The 21,985-nt window shown below is 40.6% G+C and overlaps 1 protein-coding gene across 2 annotated transcripts in view; it reads left to right on the top strand.

The window, feature by feature from the left end:
- The window catches only part of LOC143296486 (hypoxia-inducible factor 1-alpha-like), a 51,438-nt gene extending 29,822 nt beyond the window's left edge, over positions 1–21,616 (top strand). For both annotated transcript variants that reach the window (XM_076608447.1, XM_076608448.1), the window contains exons 5-15: positions 1,380–1,561; positions 8,586–8,692; positions 9,643–9,790; positions 10,474–10,643; positions 12,463–12,555; positions 12,970–13,172; positions 14,198–14,317; positions 16,728–16,843; positions 17,848–18,110; positions 19,028–19,125; positions 19,713–21,616. In XM_076608447.1, coding sequence (XP_076464562.1) covers positions 1,380–1,561; positions 8,586–8,692; positions 9,643–9,790; positions 10,474–10,643; positions 12,463–12,555; positions 12,970–13,172; positions 14,198–14,317; positions 16,728–16,843; positions 17,848–18,110; positions 19,028–19,125; positions 19,713–19,862 — 1,650 coding nt within the window. In that variant the 3' untranslated portion in view covers positions 19,863–21,616. The remainder of the gene's footprint in view (positions 1–1,379; positions 1,562–8,585; positions 8,693–9,642; positions 9,791–10,473; positions 10,644–12,462; positions 12,556–12,969; positions 13,173–14,197; positions 14,318–16,727; positions 16,844–17,847; positions 18,111–19,027; positions 19,126–19,712) is intronic.
- Positions 21,617–21,985: the final 369 nt, after the last annotated feature.

Raw genomic sequence — 21,985 nt, 5'->3', positions numbered from 1 at the left:
TCCAACAAATTATATCTTCAGTGTAATCCCCCTGCACCCCTTTAAAAAAAAAAAAAAGAAAAAAAAAGTGGGGGCACCCCATGCTCTCCTAAAGGGAAAGAGTGTGTGTTTGTGTAGTGTTTATATTTGTGTGACTGTTCCAGCTCTGTATGTTTTATCAGAGGGCAGATAAATAATTGTGGTTGTTTGATTAAAAAAAAAAAAAAATGAAAAGAAAGAAAGAATAGGATGACCACATGCAATACTAGGTTGATTCTCGTTTGATATTTGACTTTTGGTGACATACAAGGCTGCATTATGCATTAAGACTTGCATTCAGTGTTTAAATGGTCAATGTCACAGTAATGTTCCATTAACTCTTTTGCTGCCAAGTTTCTGTGTTAAAAACACTCCAGAGTGCCAAACATTGTAGACTTGACGCTCTCAGTCTCAGTTTGGTTCGTGTCAGAACAACACAGTAGATGTGTTTACATCAATCTCAGTAACGGGGTAAAGGGGGGAAATTCAGTCAGTTTCCTGTTTTGCAGGAAAGTTGACTGTAGCTGTCAAGCTTTGTTACTAAGTGCAAAACAGTCCATTTAAGGTGAGCCGTCAGTGTTGACTAAAGTCACAGGCCAATTGCAGTGAACTGCCTGGTCAGCTTTATTTGCTTTCAGCTGCAAAAGAGTTAATGACTTATTTGTGTTGGCCAGTATTCTGACGTGTGTTTTTTGTAGTTGGAGTATTCCTGTTTTTGTGGTGCTGACTTCCAAGCTGAAACATCCTTTTTTCCATTGTTATGGGGCCTCACACAGTTGTCTCTCCATGTCTGCCTGTGTGTCTTGTCTCAAGTGTTCTGCCTGTCTGTCTCTGTCTTTCCCTCTGCTTGCCTTTCTGTCGCTCTTGTCTCTTGGCTGCCTGTCTCAGTCTCATTTTATATCTCCATCTCTCTGTCTTATTGCCAGTAAAATCTTTTGATGGTTAGATTTTTTTTGGTACTGTTTAAAGTGTACTTACCTTTCTGCAGCTGATTAGATACACAGCCTTTCATTCCTCTCTCTGAGTCTAGGTCAGTGTTAGTTGATAACTCTTTTATTGTGATTTTCATGTCCTGTATAATATTGTATTGTGTATTTTTGTCACAACAAAATTCAGAATTTGGGGCTGTTGTCCCCTGTGGAGAGCATATCATCACTGCAGGGCCATCAATATTATTTCATTTTTTACTGCCTGCAAGTGTATTTGTTTTACTGATCAGTTTATGATGTAATTTATTTTCCTTCAATCCATGCCCAAGGGTTATTTGATGCACAGTCTCTCGTTAATCTATGGCTCAGTGTTAATAGATCTTTTTATTCAGATTTTTATGCCCTACAATTTATTTTGATCCCTGTCCACAGGTGATCCGATGCACGGGTCACATGGTGATGCCGCCAGACATGCACCACATGGGGTCCTTCCCTTACCTGCTGGCTGTTGGGGAGCCCATCCCCCACCCGGCCAACATCGAGATCCCCATGGATGCCCACACCTTCCTCAGCAAGCACGACATGGACATGAAGTTCACTTACTGTGATGAAAGGTGAGCCAAGAGGGTAGGTGGGTCAAGTTGCTGGAGATCTTTCGGGGTAGGGGTGGTGGTGGTTTGTATTAAATTTGTGTTTGATATGTTATTTTTAACAACAGATTTCTGTGTTTGAAATTCAGGATGCTTTCCTCAGGAGGAAGAGCATGTAAATAATGCAGCACCATCCATATCTTCTTTTTTTCTGTCTGTAAGTCAATTTGTTTTACAGTCAAAGTGGATTTTTCAACAGAATTTTGCCAGGGACAAACTTTTTGTTGCTGTGGGTTCTTTTATGTGTGCTAAGTGTATGCTGCACACAGGATCTCAGTTTATCATCTTGTCTGAAAGACTAGTTCCCAGATCATCAAGGTCTAGTGAAGGTGGGGAGTAAAAGTCCTGGTCCGCATATGTTTTTGAGTGTCAGACTCAGAATATCTAGAGCTGCCGGTGATTAGAGCATAATTTGTTAGTCAGGTGAGCATGACTATGTTGTTGCTTTTGTTCTTAGTTTTTGTGTGTTAACTGGAAGTTGTCAGACATAATTGTCACTAGGATTTCTTAAGTAAGTCTTACATTTGATAACAGGATCAAGCATTGCCCTTTTACATCCATCTTGTGCTTAAGCCTCTTAAACTTATTTTGTGGTTTTACTGGCCATCAGACCCATTTTCAGATGCCTGCATTGTGCATCTGTTGTTTTTCCTTCCTTTCTTCTCCTTTAGCTCTGTCTGTGATATGATCATTCTATTAACAAGATTGCTGTAATCCAACCACAGTGATGTCATAACTTGCAAGCAAATCAATAAATAGCACTCATGGCAAGTGTAGTTGTTTTGTTTTTGTGATCAGATACATAGGAATGCTGTTTTGCAGGCAGTTAGAAAATAACCATAGTAAAGATTTGCACTCCAGAGCATTGTAGTCTGTTGAAGATAATGAAAAAAAAAGAAGAAGAAGACAGAAGCACTTAATAAAGGCCCAAATGTATCAAAGATAAAATAACTGAAGGTACTGAATCTTTTGGATTAAGAAAAAAAAATAATACAGAAGCATTGTATAATGGCCCAAATGCAGTGAAGATAATAAAATAACTGAAGGTACTGGATAAAGGTACAAATGTCCCATAGACAGTGCATATTAAGTAGGTACAAACGCACCAGAAATAGTACACTGGTAGATGCAGTCACATGTAACAGGAATGAAAAAGGCCTGGCGTAAGCAATCCACTTAGCTGCCCTAGGAAGTGAAAGGAAATTGTTGAATGGAGCGTTGTGTGAGATGTGGGATGTGGATTCATGTGTGGAAGAAAAGAAACCAGATCAGTTTCAGTTTCAACAAAACTTCAGAGCGAGTGGACTGATCCATACGCAAGTCACCACAACAGCTTTTTTAAAAGATAGATAGAAAAAAATATGCAGGTCAGGCTTTCAGAGCTTACGCCGTCATCCCCCAAGCCCTCACCCCCCAAAAAAAACACAATAAAAATACCAAAAACAACCAACCAACCAAACAGGCGACAAAACAAAAACAAGTAAATTTCAAATAGACCAAATAAATGAATAAGTTAACGAATGGAATCAAATTAAAAGGTACATGAAAGACAACAAAAAAAGATAATGGGTTGCATTGATTGAACTTGTGAGCATACACACCCACACCTGCACCCACACACCTACACCCACACACCCACACCTACACACCCACACTGACACCCACACACCCACACACAAAATTATAATCACACATGCACATGCAGTCACACACAAAATTAAGAGCAGATAAGTGTACGCGTTTGAATTATACTGCAGGTTTGATTATTATTATTATTATTATTAGCATTTATGCTTAATCTTGAAAATAAGTCCTAGGCGTTTATATATGTAAATATCAAAAAGGAAAAATTGAACACAAGATACCAAACATCATTGAAAACTATTCATCCAACCCCCAACCCCACCTCCCCACCCCCCACACAGTACACACAAGCACACGCGCACGCACACACACCAGCCATAGCACACAGTCATGAATAGCACACAATAAAAAATACACCCACAAATCCTGAAACTATAAAAACTCACAAATGACATCTCGTTTTATAGGGTGGGAATGCCTGTATAGATCTGTGAGGTGGTTGAAATGTCCAGAAGGGGAGGGAGGGGGGTGGTGGGGACCTGGAAGACGGAAGTGAGAAGCAAAACAAAATCAAACACAAAGCAGAAACTTCACACAAAAGACTGAAGAATGTTGATTAGAGTAATTGATGAAAAATGACCAGTGGGGAACACAGAGAAATTTGTTGTGACAAAACATACAAGGCAAGACAATTTAAGACACAGTAATAATCACTTCTTCTTCTCCCTCCACTGCTGATGCTAGGGAGAAGCAAACCAACCAAAAGCAAAAGAACAGAAAAGAAAACAAAACAAAGAGGAAAGTGGCCTCAGCTTTGCAGTCAGCCAGTCATCATCAGCAGAAGCCAGTAAGGAAGGGCTAAACTGAGTAAAAAAAAAAAAAAAAAAGAAGAAGAAAAGAAGTGAATCAGGGGTCAAGAAAGGAGACTTGATGGATGACAAAAGGGAGCCCACCTCCTTTACTCCTCCTTGTCCTCCTCCTCACCCTCCATCCTCCTCCTGTTTGCCCTGTGACACTGGTCAGAGAGCAAGGTCAAGAGGTTTCTGGTGGTCTGTCATGCAGGGCTGTGGTAGTGAGGGTGTCAGCTTTCCAGCTCCACCTCCACCCCCCCCCCCCCCCCCAAACAGCTCCACCCTCCCCCATTCTGGCTGGTGATTAATGCTAGTGCCAGGGGTCCTGTTTCACATCAACAAGAGAGCCAAATATATGTCACCATACCATCAGCTTTCTCTCTCTCTCTCTCTCTGTCTCTCTCTGTGCCTGGTCTATAACTAAGGTCTGTTTCCCACTGACAGGGGTGTGTGTGTGTGTGTGTGTGGGGGGGGGGGGTTGTGAGTTGGGATGGGGTGGTGGTAGGGGAGTCAGTGGGGAGGAAAGGGGGGCTTTGAGGAGGGCGGAGGGGGCAGCAAGGGGAGAGGATAATGAGGTGGTATCAGTGGTGTTAACCATGCCTGAACCAGCCACTTAACTTTTGTCTCAGTGCTTCTGTCTGGTTTTTTTTTTTTTTTCTGTTTTTTTTTCTTTCTTTTTCTTTACCTCATTTCTCGGGCAGTAACAAGCACAGTGCTGGTACACAAATTCTTTAAATTGCCCCCCACCTTTTTTTTTTTTTTTTTAATAGAAGTATCATATATTTTGTTTGATTCATACATTTCCAGAAGTTAAAGAAACTAATTAGGTTGATTTCTTTCTTTATTTCTTCTATTTTATTGTTGGCTTTTGTACTTATTTGCTTACATTCACATGAAGAAAATAAGTTCATGAGGTGGTTTCATATATAATACAAAGAAAGGACATTCACAAGAAATAAGGACGACATAGTAATGTTTCTTACTCTGTGTATGTGAAATCAAGATTTGTTCATTTGTTTTGCATTCAGATCAGGTTGTGAAATTAAACAGCATACTTTTTTGACTTTTCCCTTAATTTTTTCTTATGAAAAAGTGGGTTGGAGGTGGAAAACAAAGTAATGTTAGTCTGTAGATTAGTCATTTGATAGAATACTTAAGTTTGATAAGAGAGAGAGAGAGAGAGAGTCGGTTGTGTAGAGTTATCGGTGACAGTAATTCTTCTGAAGCACGCTATTATTTTGAGAAAAAATGTAGATGTGTGCAAGTCCCATCTAAATCAGACCACCAGTGGGGTGTTCTTCATGTTCACAGTGACATTGAAGCTGAAATGCCAGAACATTAGGTTACTTCAAAACCAGTCTTGAAAGTTATTTGTTTAACCAAATAAAGTAAGCAGGCACAGAAGGACCCTCAGTGACCCAGAAAGGTCTTAAGTAATCCACTTGAGGAGGGGAGCCACTAACAGGATTATTTGCAATGCTCTCAAACTTGATAATGGCTGGTACAGAATTGTGAGTTGTTCTGGTTATTGGGGTTGATCAATACGCAGTTTTTCCTGAACCTTTTGTTCAATCATGACCTTTTATAAATTGCTTGATTTCTATTAAAAAAAAAAGAAAAAAGGAAAAACCCAAAATGGAGATTGTATTTTCTGAAACATTGTTTTATAGCTTTCACTGCTTCTTTTCTTCTCTCTCTCTCTCTCTCTCTCTCTCTCTCTCTCTCTCTCTCTCTCTCAGTGTATTATCTTTAAAAAAAAAAAAAAAAAAAAAAGAGAAGAAGTTCTCTCTTTTCTCTTTACCTGGTGCTCATGCAGATCAAAGTCAGCATTTTTCAGATACATGAGAGATTTTCTGTTCATTCTGTATTTGTAATAACAATTTTTTTTTTCTTTATCAAGCAAGTCTTCCACCTTTTTCCGTTCAAATCTGTGTTCTTTGCCTGACTGGCTAAGCATGATGGGTTATGCTGTCGGTCAGACATCTGCAGAACAGATGTGGTGTAGCGTATACGGATTTGTCCGAATGCAGTGATGCCTTCTTGAGAAACTGAAACTGAATCACATTGTCAAAATGGAAAACCCTCAGTCAGAAAAGCCCGACAGGCTTGGCTGAATTGTGACGTGATTTCAGACATGTTTGCAGGTACGAAAAGGGGATGAGTGTGACCGGAGGTACGCCCAGGCTAAGGGTCTTTTTCCGTGGCAGACATACAGTGCTGCGTGGGGCAGAAAGTAGTTCCTTCACTTTGATCCACGCTCTGCATGCTAGTATAGTATAAGTGTTGGTGTGCCCAGGGAAACCTTTCAAGTCACATAAATAAAAGATGGGTTATGAATCCTTCATTTTACATTTCTGTCTCTTTCTCTCTTTATATCTACATAGATGTATATGTGACACAAACTTTTCTTGACAGTATGTATATATTGTGCATACATGTATGTCTATATTTATCAGTCTATACACACACGCACACGTACACGCACACATGTACACATTATGATTTTGAGGTCCATTTATTTGTTTTTTCGAATCATCCTTTTAGAATCTGTCTCTGATCACTTTGCTGCTTTGTTCATATTTCTACAACCTAACAAACAGTTAAAAGAAAAAGAAAAAAGAAACAACATCAGAAAGACACTCCATCATTGAACCTGTGACTAGTATAAGGCAGTGCTGGGATTGAACTGCAGACCTTATGGACTGGGTGTAAGTCTGACACCTTGACAGCTGTCTTGCCTGCTCAGAACCTGTGTATATTGCAAACATTTCAATCTGTGCTTGTTCTTTTTCCTTTTTTTGTCTTTTTATTTGTTCAAGTCATTGTGTTGGCAAGACAGAAGGACTCTTTGTAGAGAGCTGCGTTGTGTGAATGAAAGAAAGTGCAGACATCTGTTTCCCTAGTGCAGGCATGAGTTTTCAGGTCCTCGTGTTCTCGCAGTCATAAACCCCCACTTCTGGTCTCTGTAAAAAAAATTACTGATTTAACAAAAGGATGCGTCGTAATTTCCTTCCTTGCGCTTTCAGCAGCCTTTCAGTTTCATCAGATCCGCCCGCTGCGTAAAAACCTACATATTTGAGGAGAGTGTTTTCCCATATGACCGGTAATAGATTTCCCCTCAGACCAGGAATAGACCAGAAAGTAGTGGTGGAGTTTGACCTGGTGTTGCACTGGAAGTCTGAGTGCAGCTGTAGTGGCGTCTGAGTGCGTCCAGTGTGTGAGCTTTTAACGATTAAGGTGATAAGGAAATTAAGGGCTGGCTTGGAAACAGGAACTGACACTATTGTGGTAGTAAGGCTACTGAGTCAGGGATTGATGCTATTGTTGTGGCAAATGATACTATTGAATTAACTGTTTTTCTTTTGTGTGTTGGATGGTTCTTTTTTTTTTTGGCGGATAAAGCTTTGATGAAAATTAAAATGCGTCACCATATCTTGTCTATCTTACACTGGAACCTGATTAGACAATTATCAGACTAAATTTACCTTCTACTAAAGATATATATATATATATGAATTCCTAGTTTTAAGAAATGTGAGAGATTAGGTTATATATATATATATATATATATATATATATGTTACAAGAATCAAACATTTTCAGTTGGGCTCTTTGTTGTTCTGTATCTTATTTGCATTTTTCATTCTTGAAGGCATTGTCACTGGTCAGAACTTCCAGACAAATTTATCAAAGTAATGTTCCCCATTCATTTTTATTTTTCTGCCTTTTATTTTCCTTTCTCTGTTTTTTTCTTCTTTTCTTTTTTTAATCTTTGCTTTTCTTTTCTTTTTGTTCTTCAGGTTTCCTTTGTCATGGGGATTACTATCATGGACATCTTATGTTGTAACAGAAATCTGTTACTATTAAACTTTGGACCACATTCCTTCTTCTTTGTAAGGATTTGGAAATCAGAAATGAAACTGACCCAGAAAATTCTGTTTTGACAAAAAAAACACAAACTAGTATGTAATACAGTGTAATATTGCAATACAGTTGCGATACCATACCAGCACAGTGAAACACTACAATACAGCACATTGCATTTCAGTGCAGTACGATTCAGTTCAGGTTAATTCATCTTGTCAGTGAGCACAATGGTTGAGTGGTTGAAGCACTGGACTTTCAACTTGAGGCTCGGCTCCTTGGTTTGAATCATGGTCACTGCACCTCGTGGGACAAGGATGGAGACTTTTCTTATCTTCCAGGTCAAAAGATGTGCAGTCCTGCTAGTGCCTGAACCCCCTTTGTGTGTAAACACATGCAGAAGATAGAATATGCATGATAGAGATCCTTGTAATCCATTTCAGCTTTTGGAAGGTATTGGAAACAAGAACATACCCAGCTTGCACCCCCCCCCCCCTCCTCCAAAACAGGAGTATGGTTGCTCAAATGGTGCGTTAAAAACAGTCACACATGTAAAATTTGATGCATACATATATGAGTGAACGTGGAAGTTGCAGCCCATGAATGCAGAAGAATAAGAAGAAAATTGAGCTTGTGTTCATTGATTTGACAGGCGTGCAATTAACACACTGACCTGTTGTTTGTTTCAGGGTGCAGAACATTCTGAACTACAGTGAGGAGGACCTGGTGGGGAGGTCCCTTTTTGACTTCCACCATGCTGTGGACAGTGACGTGGTGGAGAGAGCCTACAAAGACTGTGAGCGCAACATACATACACATGGCATTGACACACATAACAGCTCTGTCTCTGGAACGTAACACATTGACACAGATAACAGCTGTCTCTTTGGAACATAACATATTGACAGAAACAACAGTCCTCATTTGTTCAGTTTGTGATGAACAATTGAACTATGTTTAAATTCACTTGGCCCCAGCCCGTCATCACAATCCCCTCACCTCTGTCCCACACATTGATGTGACATTCCCCTTTCGTGTGTGGGTTGTTGGCCTTCACAAATGAAATCAGTCAGTGTCTGTGTCACATTCCAGGAGGTCTGTGAGGGTAAGTTTTTCAGGGGCTTTCAATCCCATCACAGAACCATGACAGTCACAGTCACAATAAAGCTTGCATTTAAAATCATTGTGTTGATTCATTGGAGTGCTCATTGTGAGCCTATTGAAGATAAACCTGAAAATACTATTACAAAAATTGTCATCAGACATGTCAGTTAAAAGATCATTGTTGTTGTTTTGTTTGGTATGTTTCTAATTTGGAATTGGAATTGTTTGTATGTGTGGCTGATATAATTGTTTTGTCATTGGAAGTTTCTGTCTGTTGACCTTGTAATGGCCTCTGATCAAAAATGTGTTCAGTAAATCTGTTTATAATATTCAATCATGTGTTCTCTTGCTTCAGAGTACCAGCAACCCGAGCTGTCATGCCAAAGCAATTTTTGTTGTTTTTGCAGTGAAAATAGTTCAGTATCAGTTACAAGGAGGTGTCAAGGCATGTGTACTGATTGATATACCCTACACTGCATTTACTGTAAGGAGAAAAACAAAACAAGAAAAAATATGACAATATCATGTGATGATGACCATTGAGGACCACAACCGTTTTTGTCTGTTTCTGTGGGACACATCTGTTGTGCAGTGTTATTTTACAACTCTCCTGTGTGTGTGTGTGTGTGTGTGTGTGTGCAGTGCACAGCAAAGGTCAAACGATGACCGGACGTTATCGCTTCATGGCCCATGGAGGGGGTTGGGCCTGGGTCATCACACAGGCCACAGTGATCCACAACAACCGCAACCACAAGGCGCAGTGGGTGGTGTGCATCCACTATGTCCTCACGTAAGACCACCCTCTATTCTCCTGTCCCTAAAAATTCATAAGAATAATAATTGGTAACCTTCCCAGTGACTTCCTAAGATTAATCAGTTAAATTTTCTAGTGTTTTCGTGGACTTTCCGGTGACTTCTTGATTTTTCGTTTTTTTCCTCTCTCCAACGACATGGAGGAGTGGATCCCGGTGTTGATGTTTTATGTTTAGCCCATTCAACTCTTCAGAGTTTTCAGCCTTAGCAGGCTTTCCTGTCATACTGATATGGAAATACGCAGAAAATATACTGACATTGACTGGTTTCCCCTCCAAACTAATAATTGTTCGACACTGTCGGAAATACTGCTGAAGTAAGTTCCCTTTGTTTGCAGTTTAACCATACGTAGGAAAGTGGAAACAGTTTTTATGAAAATATTTCTAATTTTGACGCTAGAGCAGTGCTTGGGTGGAGGGTTCAGTGAGTTTATTTAATTTTCTTTCTGACTTCTCTCTTTTCTCCCTCTTGCTCTCTCTCTATCCAGTAAGATAGAGGAGCAGATGTGAGGCCAATGTTAAAAATTATATATATATATTTCTTTCATTTCTTCTCTATATGTACAGGAGCAACAGTAATACCCAGTCTCATCCCTGTATATGTTTATTTTGTTTTGTTTCATTTTGTTTTATCTTATTTTATTTTTTCTTCTTTCTGCAGTGACATAGAAGAGCAGGACCTTGTGCTGTCGGAGGTGCAGACCACCCAGCCCCAGGTGCAGGACCTGCACTCGCTGATGATGCCCTGCACGGAGTCCATCTTCAGCCCCAAGACAGCCGACATGGACCAGGGCTACTTCATTCCACCGCACCTGCGCAACAAAGTGAAAAGTAGGGAGGAGGATAGGTTTCTGAATGACGTGGTGGTGGAGTTGAAGCACAGTGAGTCTTCATGTAATCAACCCTCTGGGCTGGGTTTATCCATGTGTCTGTGTAATAAAAATGACCTGCAGTCTGGTTGTGTGTGTATGTGTGCGTGTGTATTTGTCTATGAGTGTGTGTGTATTGTATTGTATTAATATTGCTGTTTGTCACAACTGATTTTTCTGTGTGTAATTCAGGCTGCTCTCCTCAAGTACAGCACGAAGCCACAGTGCAACTCCCCCACCCCCCCTGTATGCAAGTGTATTTGTCTTACTATCAAAGTAGTTTGTTTTTTTACAGAGTTTTGCCAGGTACACCCCTTTCTTGCCATGGGTTCTTTTACTTCTGCCAGCTAAATGACTTCTGCACATGAGACATCAGTTTATCTTCTCATCTGAAAGACTACTACCCAGACCACTACTCAAGGTCTAGTGGAGGGGGCGCAGAAATCCTGGTCCAATATAGAACCTGCGTCACTTGTTTCATAGTTTGGTGCTGGGTTGAGTCAGTTCAGATCAAGTCATAGTGATTTTTATTGATGGTAAAAGAGTAAGCTTATACAGGTGTTTTACAACCTACCCATAGAAAAAGAAGAAAATATGATTTAAAAAAATGAGGGTGGGGTATAACATGAGTATCACAAGCAGTACACAAGAAATTCTATTGGAGAAAAAAATACATATAAATGGCTATATATATGATCCTGACACAGTATTGGTACATGAAAGCAACATCCTTACATGATTAACATTATCTAAGACTATATTTTTGTGTGTGTTGTTGGTAAAAACTGAAAATGTTGTCATTTTCTTGGCTGCTACTTTGCAGTATGCCCCCTGCCCACTTTTTCTCTCTCTCTCTCTCTCTCTCTCTCTTCTATAATTCCTGTCTTTATTTAATGGGTCTTGAGGAGCTTGCTTCCCATGTGTTTTTTGTATGGATGGCAGATTTGGATTTTATTTCATGATGGGTTATATTTGTTGACTGGACCTGAAACCTGGTTTGGTCATGTGGGAACTGCACTACTTAACACATCACCAAATTCTCCATTTCTGGTGGTCTTGGGATAGACCTTGGGTTCCAGGAAAGCTCCTCTCTGTCCACTCAGTGATGTCTGCCCACTTCTTTTGCTGTCTGTTTCGTTTTCTTTTCTGCTGAACTGTTCCCTGAAGGATGATTCTGGAGAGCCGGTTTAATCTTGTAAATGTTCTTGGCACAGTCTTTAGTATTATAATGAATGGGCTGTCAGTATTCACTATTGTTCAAGAAAGAAGATTTGGAAGGTCTAGACTGGGAATGTAAACATGTGTATGTATGTGTAATATTCTTGAAGTGATTTCAATGGCTGGTTGAGGGATCTAATTTTTCTGGTGAGGAGCTTCTCCATTGAAGGTTTATGTTGTACACACACACAGTGACATATTTTTCATTTTGCTCTGTCTCCTAACATGATGATAGATGATGTAAACAACTACAAAGATTAGTGTGTGTGTGTGTGTATCCAATATGTGTGTGTATGGATTCTGTTGATTAGTGAGGAGAGAGAGAGAGAGATAGTTGTAAAATGGTGTAAAAGATGTATGTGTGCATTGTTTCAGTGCCCCCTTGAAATACTCTTCTTGCCTTGCTTTGCCTTGCCTTGTTGCAGATTTCTGATTGAAGAGATAACTCGCTGCCTCATATGCCTTAACAATTGCTTCCCAAATTGTTAGTTAATTATTGGCATCCTCTAGGGCAAGGTTCATGTATGTGTATGTAATAATTCTGCCATTCCCTGATGTTGCAGTGACCAAAAGCAATGAGCCGGAAGACCTGTCCTATCTGGCACCAACAGCTGGAGATGTGGGCATGCCTCTGGAACCCCCTTTTCCTAGGCAAGGTCAGTACATCAGACTGCGTTTGTTGTGGTACACCTGGTACCCGTGGTAGTTTACCTTTGTCTTTGTTTAGTTTACCTTTGTCTTTTTTACCCCTGGTAGTTTATCTTTGTTTCTGTATAGTTTACCTTTGTCTTGGTAACCCAGATAGTTTATCATCTTGGTTTTGTGTACCGTTGTCTTGGTATCCATGGTAGTTTGTCTTGGTATAGTTGACCTTTGACTTGGTACCCCTGGTAGTTTATCTTTGTCTTGGTATAGTTTACCTTTGACCTGGTACCCCTGGTAGTTTATCTTTGCCTTGGTATAGTTTACCTTTGTCTTGGCTGTCTTATCTTGTTCTTGTTTTTTCTTTCTTTTTTTTTTAAATTGACAGTTTGTTTAATGTGTTGAGGTGAAGTTGGTTGGCTGTGCAGATCTGTTCAGCAGCAGCAGCTGCAGCGAGAGGAAAAAGGATGGGGACCTGATGTCCCCATCATTGGTGGTGCTGGAGGGGCTAAAGCAGGAGCCCGGCCTGTCCCCCTCCCTGTGCCATGCCCACCACATGCACCACTCCTCCCTAACCAACCTGTCTCCTGGCTCCAGCGTCTCTCCGGCCTCCTGCTCCTCTTTGTCAAGGGTAGGTTGTATTGAATTGTAGTGTGTTGTATTGTATTACTTTTTGTTACAACAGATTTCTCTTGCGTGAAATTTAGGCTGGGGTGGGTGGAGGGTGTGTTGCCAGAGTGCAGTGCAGCGATGTCACCATTTTTTTTTTTTTTTTTCAGTTCGCAGATGTAGAAGACAATAGTCATTTATATAAAAGCTTGGCAGAAAAAAATGACATGCTGTCTACACACGAAAAAAAGTATGGTGTTCATTTAGTTTAGTCTATTGACGTTAGGTCAGCAGGAGGCTGCACACCAGAGGAGACACTGCACTGCTGTCCAGTCACTCTGGTGGTGTTCAAAAGTGCCTTTTCTGATCCAGCATTCACAAGACATCACCTGCAAAGCTCCCAAGCTCCCCCTTTGAGGACCGTAATCGTTAAGTCGCATAGCTTGTTGAGTGGACATCCCTTCCAGAGTGGAGACAACCCCCACATCCATCCAACTACAGTTCAGCAGGAATCTGTTGACACAAGACTTTTTGACAGGAAGTCAAACTTGGCATGGAAGTGGAGCGGGGTTGAAACTGAGGTCACCATGACAACAGGGCATAGGCATAAAAAGTTCAAAGAATCAATGACATTTTTTTCTGTATCGATGATGAATGAAAATGAGGATGATAACAATGCTGCTATGGAGGTCCATTTTAGGTTTGGGACTATGTGACAAGGCTATGCCCTGTGCTTCCTTTAATGATATGTCTGGCCTCAACCAGGCCTGAGAGATACAGTCACTTGCAGTGTTGGTCAGGAAGTTTGAGCAACACTCCCAAAGACACATCTGTGAAGTGAATGACCCTCAACTGTGTGGTCCCAGACTTCCCATTTGAGCCCAGAGCATGCTCAGCTTTGGGTAGGAGCCGGCCTGGATCCCAAAATCCTAACTCTGCTGGGAATCAAATCTATACCCTCCCAGTCGTAAGTCCTCAGTGCTAACCACTATGCTGTGGCATTTGACACACAATACATAATACATAAAACTTACCTGTGTTCAACAGATGAGCAGTCCCAGAGACTACGCGAGTGTAGCAAGTCCCAAGGCAACTGATTCCATGGACCAGTTCTTCCACTCGTTGGAGATGAAATGTGACATAAAGGATGAGGACCATGATATTCAGGTCATTGTTTTGGCATGCTTTACATTGTCATCAAGAGTAGAAGTGGTGTTAAATTTTTCAGGTCAGAATTAATCCCTTGACTGCTGCTGACATATGAACTGGTCAGTGAAAGGCTGTTGCCTGACAGTGATATGATTGAGTTTATAGGTCAGGCGTCCGTTGCCATTTCTGTATTTGGACTTCTTCCTCTTGGGACTGGATTATTTTTGTTCACCACTTTTTGAATTACACCATCTTAACCCTTTCGCTGCCAGGAAAATAAGATTTAAGTGAAATCTATTTGCCAGGGTTTTTTTCACAAAAAATGGGTATAAATTTTCCAAAAAAATTTTTTATTTTTTTTTATTATTATTTTTTTTTAAATTGGAAAAAGACCCATAAAAGTATATATTTTCTGAAAGTTAAATGAATAAAGAATAAAAAAAAACACCTCCTCCCTAGTCTGGGGAGCCCACATGGACTCACTCCATGCAGCAGGGACTTGGTCCCTGGAGGAGTGCCTATGCCACATCAATGTTCTGGAACTGGAGGCAGCTCGCAGGGCTCTCCTGCACTTCATGGGGGAGGCCACTGGCAAGACCATCCGCTTGTTCACAGACAATACAACAGTCGCATGTTACGTGAACAAAGTGGGGGGGAGAGCGCACTCGGCAGACCTCTCCCTGCGGACCGAGGCTCTCCTCTGTTGGTGCCATAGCAAGGGCATTGCACTTTCAGCGAGACACATAGCGGGAAAAGCCAACATCTTGGCAGATGCTCTCAGCAGGTCCAAGAGTGTCATCCACACAGAGTGGACCCTGGACAAGGACACCCTTCAGGGGGTGTGGGAACTGTGGTTTCGGCCGATGGTGGACCTCTTTGCCACAGAGTTCAACAAGAGACTTTCCACTTATGTCTCTCTAGTCGCTGACCCGGAAGCGTGGGCAGTGGATGCTCTGTCTTTAGACTGGAGCAGTCTGATTGCCTACACGTTTCCTCCCTTTCCAGTTCTGTCCAAGGTGATACGGAAATCCAGATTGGAACGCCCACGGCTGATTCTCATTGCGCGGAAATGGCCAGCCCAGCCCTGGTATCCGGACCTTCAGTCCCGGACACATGTTCCACCCCTGAAAATCGAAACCAAACTTCATCTGCTGAGGCAGCCTCGTTCGGGGATTCCTCATTCCAATCCACAACTGCTCCACCTGCACACGTGGCTGCTGTGCGGTTGGAACTGTCAGCATCACCATTGAAGTCTTCTTTGTCGGCTGCGCTTACCCAGGGGGGTGCCTCCTCTGACCTCCTCTCCATAGTCACCAAAGCAAGGAGGGAGGGAACTGAGACTTTGTATGACTTCTGCTGGAAGGAATGGTTGTGGTGGTGTACGGCTCAGGACGTTCCCCCTACTAAAGTTTTGTTTTTTGTCACATTTTCATCTTGTTCATTACAAACATTAGTCAGGTAATTTGCACTAGAATATCATATTTTCTGGATAAATGGGTATCTGCAAACACAAAATCATACTAGAACAACCACAATATATATTTTTTTTTTATAAAGAGATAGATACACAATGCATTGTGACTTCTCCAAGTGATAATATGGATGTGAGGCCACGCCCCCTCAGTCTCTGAGTGCCAAGAATATCGCTCACACTGTGTCCTGCTAATAATTCTGTCCCTTCTGTCACCTGCTAGATCTGTTTTTCAATGAACTGAATGCAAACCATGGAAAAGTTAGAATATTTTGATGACGAGTTATCTCGTCATTGTGGCAGCGAAGTGAACATGCTCATGATGACGAGTTATCTTGTCGTATAAGCAGCCTAGGGGTTAAAGAAGTGGCCTTGCACTAAAAATTCCGGCCACACTGATTTCGTTCACCAGGTTTCAGCAGTCGAGGGGTTATCATCACTTCAACCCATCCCCATATTCAGGCTTGTGTGTGTGAAGAAAGTGTCAGTGAACTCACCCGGTCTCAGTTATCTGTGTGACTTTGATGGACTTACAATTTCTTGGCAACCATAAAGGGTGTAGGAACAAACTTTTCCAAAATATGAATAAGATCTTTCCAGTCATCCCATTTATAATTATGTGGCAAGTTTGTCAAGGTCATGAATTCAGCAATTAATTTGTCATGTTCTGGAGTGTGACAGAATGTATAAATTTAAGTTTACTAAGCACACACCTTCTTATGAATACAGCACAGCAGATCATATGCTTCAGGGTGGAAAGATACATTGACATTGAGACCTTGAACATTTGCCATGAAATATACGTCCATGTAACATGTTGCATGGATGCATAGAAAGTGAGATCTCCGATACATTTCTTGTGAACTAAAAGTGTATGTTGCATGTTACAGGTTTATATAGAAAGTGAGGTCTTTTGTACATTTCCCATGATCTAAAGGTGTATGTCACATGTTACAGATATACAGTGAAATGGACAGAGCCCCATACATCCCCATGAACAAGTCAGAGGACCTGAGGGCGGCTCCTCCCACTGTCGACTCTCTTCTGACTGTGCAGAAAGACGTCAACCCTGCGTGAGTCAAACCTCATATGGCTTTTGTCTTTTGTGTGGGGTGCTGGGTATGTCTGTGTTTCTGTGAACCACCAAACACTTGGATTACAGGATCATTAATGTGTGTATTTGATGTTTTGCATGTGTATACCTGAAGAATGTTCAGCAGGTTTGCACAAATGTCAGCTTGGGAGATAAGAAAATCTCCAACCTTGAACCAGTAGGTGCTGTGACTTGAATTCAAATCCAGGACTCTTAGACTGAAATTCCAAAGCTCAGACCACCTGGCTATAATCATTTCTGTGTTCAGTTTATTTGTTTTCCCCTTCCTTCTACCATCTACTCTGCATTCTTTGCCTCTTGTTTCAGTCTTCTATGTCTGTGTGTGGTTCCCCTCTGTCCTCCTCTTCATCTTTGTCTCCTGTAAATCTCTTATATTCCTGTTCTTCTTGTTTTATTCAATCATGAGTTAAAGTATATGTATGCTGATTTGTTCTCTGGAGAATCTATCTCTCTATGTGTCTGTTTCCCTCATTTGTGCTTATGTCTGTGACTTATGTTTGATCCTTTCAATGCTTTCTTACCAGTAGGATATGCAGGGCTTTTTTCAGTGTTACTGACAATAATTACATGTGTCTGTGTATCAAGTTTGGGAAAAGATAAAAATATTCAAGGCTTTCTTAACAACAACAACGACTAATATATATATATAGAGAGAGAGAGAGAGAGAGAGAGAGAGAGAGAAAGTATGGCAGAAAATAAGAAATGAAGAGATGACAGAGAAACAAAAGGCCTGAAAGAAAGAGAGCAATAGAAAATTGAGGAATTGCAAGCACAGAATTTACAGAAGGGGGGCGGGGGCAGGGACAGTTTATACTGGAAGACGCCCCAGCATCCCAACAGGGGCTTGGGGGAGGTGGGGTGGGAAGCCAGAAATGTGATTTTGTTTTTGTCATTTTTGAGTTTCAGTGAAGACTGAATTGTTAATTGTAACACTAACGAGCAAGTTCTGTTTTCTTCTTCCAGGCTGCAAGGGAAGACGGAGTACGTGTTCCATTCCAGAGTGGACAGCATATTTGAGGAGCCGCCCCCGCCCCCGCCCCTCAAACCCCGCATACGAGACTTGCTTGAGGGCAGCACGGCTGTGGCCAGTATTGAGCAGCCCCCGGATCTGATGTTCAAGCAGATAAAACGGCCGCTGGACATGAACAGCCTGGAAAAAGGGCCCCCGGAACACAAACTACCTCGGCTGATGGGACACGAGTTACAGCGTCTGCAAGTCCCAAATGGTGAGTGCATTATCAATCAGTGAAATCGTTTCAATATCCTTCAAGTTTATTTTAAAAGAAATCTTTTTTAAAATTTTTTATAAGAATTTGTAACAGAAATGGTATATGCGTTTTGAAAGTCCTTAGAAATCTTTTAAAAATGACCCAGGTTTGTAAAGTTTTAAATCTTGGCCTCATTATTACTGATAACAAAAAAATATGAATTGTTTCTCTCAGTGCTTAAGAGAACAGTTGTGAAATGTCCCACATGAAATTGGATTTAAAGTAACATAATTATTTTTGAAAGCTCAGTCATGAAAGTGCCTTTGTGACTGAAATGCTGGCACTTAAAATATTTTACATTTCATATGGGTCCTGATTTGGCTTTTGGTGTTTTAAAGGTCTAAAAAAAAAAAAAATTAAAAAAAGAAAAATTGTGATTAAAAACGGTATGAACCCCGCTTGTCACACCTTTGTGTTGGTGTGCATGCATTGGTGTGTGTGTGTCAGTGATAGGCAGACTAAAGTAGTCAAATAGATAGGCAGAGTAATTGTATGATAAGGCATGGTTGTGAATGTGTGTATATGTGTGCACATACACGTATGTATATGATCTTGCACATTTTCATATCTTGATCAGTGATTTATAAGTGATGTAAGTCTCTTGTGAAATGGTGCAGGCTTTTTTGATCAGATGCCGTAAAAATCCTACTTTAATGAAAATGTATTAATCTAGGTATTTACATGAATAATTTCAAGCAGAATGACTGCTGAAAATGACAAGTAGGTGCACAAAGATGTAGGAAATTTGTATCTACATCTTTTTTCTTTCAGCTGTGTGTTGGGTTGATATTAACTGAAGTGATATACTCATGTAATGCTGAGTTGATGTGAAACAAGGCGAGGTACTTAAGCTGCAAGTGTGTTGGCTGTTTCAGTGAGGAGCCAGAAAATGCTCCTCAACCTCCTGCTCAAAGGAGAAGATCCAAGTGGGTACAGGACCATGTCCTTGGGCCTGACTTCACCACCATCTAAGGTATTGTATCCTTCATCGCGCAAGCACGCACACGCACGCACACACACACACACACACACACACACACACACATCTGCATGAATAAGCACAAATATGCACAGACACACACATTTGCACAAAAGCATGGAATATGTATATACCCTGCACACATGCTTAAGTATATCCAGACCAATTGAATAAGGTATTATAGACTGGGATCAAATGGAACAAATCAAAACAAATGCTCACAGAACCATGGAATACCATATACACACGCATGCATGCACACAAGCACAAGCACACTGACTCACTCTTGAGTGTATCCAGCTGGTAGGTATTGACTTGCATGTGAATGCTTGTGCAGATATTAACAAATATGTCATGAAAAACACGCTGTCTGACACACATGTAGACTTGATCATACAAAATAAACCAAATGCTCACAAAGGCATGGAATACCAGCATGCCACTCACATACGCATGCATGAACACACTCACTCACTCACTCGCTTGAGTTATATGCTTGTACATAAATGAATATAAAACATGTCATCACAAACACACTGTAGTTCTCTGTACCAATCCATTATTTTGTCTGCATGTTACAGGAAGGTATATCAGGCCAGTTGTTGAACCCGCTGTCCTGTCTTACTCGGCATGACTGCGAAGTAAACGCCCCAACCCATTACAGCCCTTTACTGGATGGGGATGAGCTGCTCACAGCCTTGGATACTGGCATGCCTTCAACACTTCGTTAGACACCTTTTGTCTGCCTTCCAGATGCCACAGTCTTCAGAGCTCCAGGAGGGGATGTCTAGCTGTCTCGAGGTAGTTTCAGGAACTAGGCCATCAGAACTGCTTGAAGGGGTCATACCTGCAGCAAGTTGACTTGACTTCTTCAGTCCTGTAGCTTTAGATCTTAAGGTGATGTCTTGCTGGAGAGCTTGGTTGTCATGTCATGTCTTTTGTGACAAACACACACAAGCCTCTTGCAGTCATTGGACATAACTCTGTTCACCTGACTTCAGGAGAACATCGTCATCTTTACCTTTTGGAAAATGTTTTGAATTTCTGAGGCTGTGATTTCTTGTTCATAAAAGGGATCTGTATTTTCATAGCTCAAAGATACGTCTTAGTCTGCGGATGTTTTTATCTGAAAGTTTTGAACTTTCATACGTGTGGCTAAAGGCTTGTCTTCAGACAAGTCAACATGCTCCTTTTAGGTAATAGAAATGGTATTGTTCTTGGAGGAGAACTTTTATCTTTGGCCTTCTAGTGAGCATTACTTTTTAAAACTTGACCAGCAAACCATGTCTTCAGATTTTTGGTAAACATCTCTGTTTTGGTGTTAGAGCTGGAGATCCAAGTTTTCAGATCTTACGAGGTGTCATTTTCAGACCATGGAATGGGATTTTAACTGGCTTGAGTATGAGGATCTATTGACTGATGTCATTAAGGTCAGAACTGAAGTTTTAGGTCCTGGTTTTGTATAAATGTCTTTTGTTGATGGCTTGAGTCAAGAGCTGTGCTGGCTTTGGTGTTAGGTCTCTGTGCGGCCTGTTTAAACGGTGACTGCTTTCTGTTGCCTTTTCTCAGCTTCATGTCACATGTTGGAGTTGAATATAAAGCACACTGTTTTCTTAACACTAGGGTATGAAAGTTGTCATCTTTCAGTGTTCTCCCAGTTTTTGTAAATACTAACCCTTGACATGTACCGTTTTAAGGAAAGTTATTTGTGAGCCGAGTGTGTGTACGCACGTGTGCGTTATGTGTGTGTACATGTGTGCACATGCACAAGTGTGTGTGTGCGTGTGTATGCATATGCGCACATGTCCTTATGCCCAAAGCATTGTGTAAGTGAACACAGATGTGTGTTTAAAGAAGAGAATGAATGTTGTATAAATGTTTGTGTTATTCATTGTTGGCTCGTATTGCCAATCATCAGATAGATGTGTATCCAGTTTTCTTTTCAAAATTTGATTGGCATCCAATTGTCTTCTCAGTGTTTGACATTTGAAATGCTGCAGTGTCTTATTTGTACTTTTTCAGTGAACTTTTCTTTGTTCTCATGTACGCATTTTGTATGGTGGTGATTATCATAAGTGTAGCTCTGTACTCTTTGTTTCAGCTGATGTCACGTGTTCGTTACAGTTAACATAATGAATTCAATACCAACTATTGCTCATGTAAGGTTGGCTGCACTTTACCTTCCATGCATGTGAGAAAGGATCTCTTCACAATCTCTGAAAGAAAGAGGCATTCATGAAATTCTCTTGTATGTTTCACATAGTATGTGCTGCATGTAATCTCAAACTGCATCTTATGAAAGTATCAAATACTCAAGTGTAATATTGTCAAAACAAGTGAACTGTTCTCAGCACTCTGTACATGTTGCTGAAACAAGCAAACTCTGTGTGGTATTGAATTTTGAAGAGACAAATGACAATATTGACATGTGTGCTGGAACTTGTGTAATAAAAAAAAAAGAAGGAAAAAAAAGGAAAAAAAAGAATATGATATAAATATACATAAATAGGGCATGGACATTGATATTGTGCCTTTGTTTTGTGCTTTTTACTGTGAATTTCATTTGTCTGTGTGTGTTTTTAGTGTGAGTTTGTGAGACACATTTTTCATTGTAGAGATTGAAATGAAGGGATGGAAAGCTGGGGGAAAAGATGAGAGGGGTAAGAAAGGTCAGGTCATATTTCTCATTATATGTAAATTTGTTTTATAATGCACATTTCTTAGTTATGTGAGTGTACTTAATGTTAATAGTATGTTGAAAATACTTTGAGCATAATTCAAAAGTTACCATCTTTGATGGTGTAATAAATTTTTTGTTTGTCTGTTGCTTAAAAAAAAAAAAAAAAAATTTGGT

The sequence above is a fragment of the Babylonia areolata genome, chromosome 21 (genome assembly GCF_041734735.1).
Source record: "Babylonia areolata isolate BAREFJ2019XMU chromosome 21, ASM4173473v1, whole genome shotgun sequence".
NCBI lineage: Eukaryota > Metazoa > Mollusca > Gastropoda > Neogastropoda > Buccinidae > Babylonia > Babylonia areolata.
The sequence above is the reverse complement of the archived record's forward strand: the minus strand, read 5'-3'. Positions and strand labels throughout refer to the sequence as shown.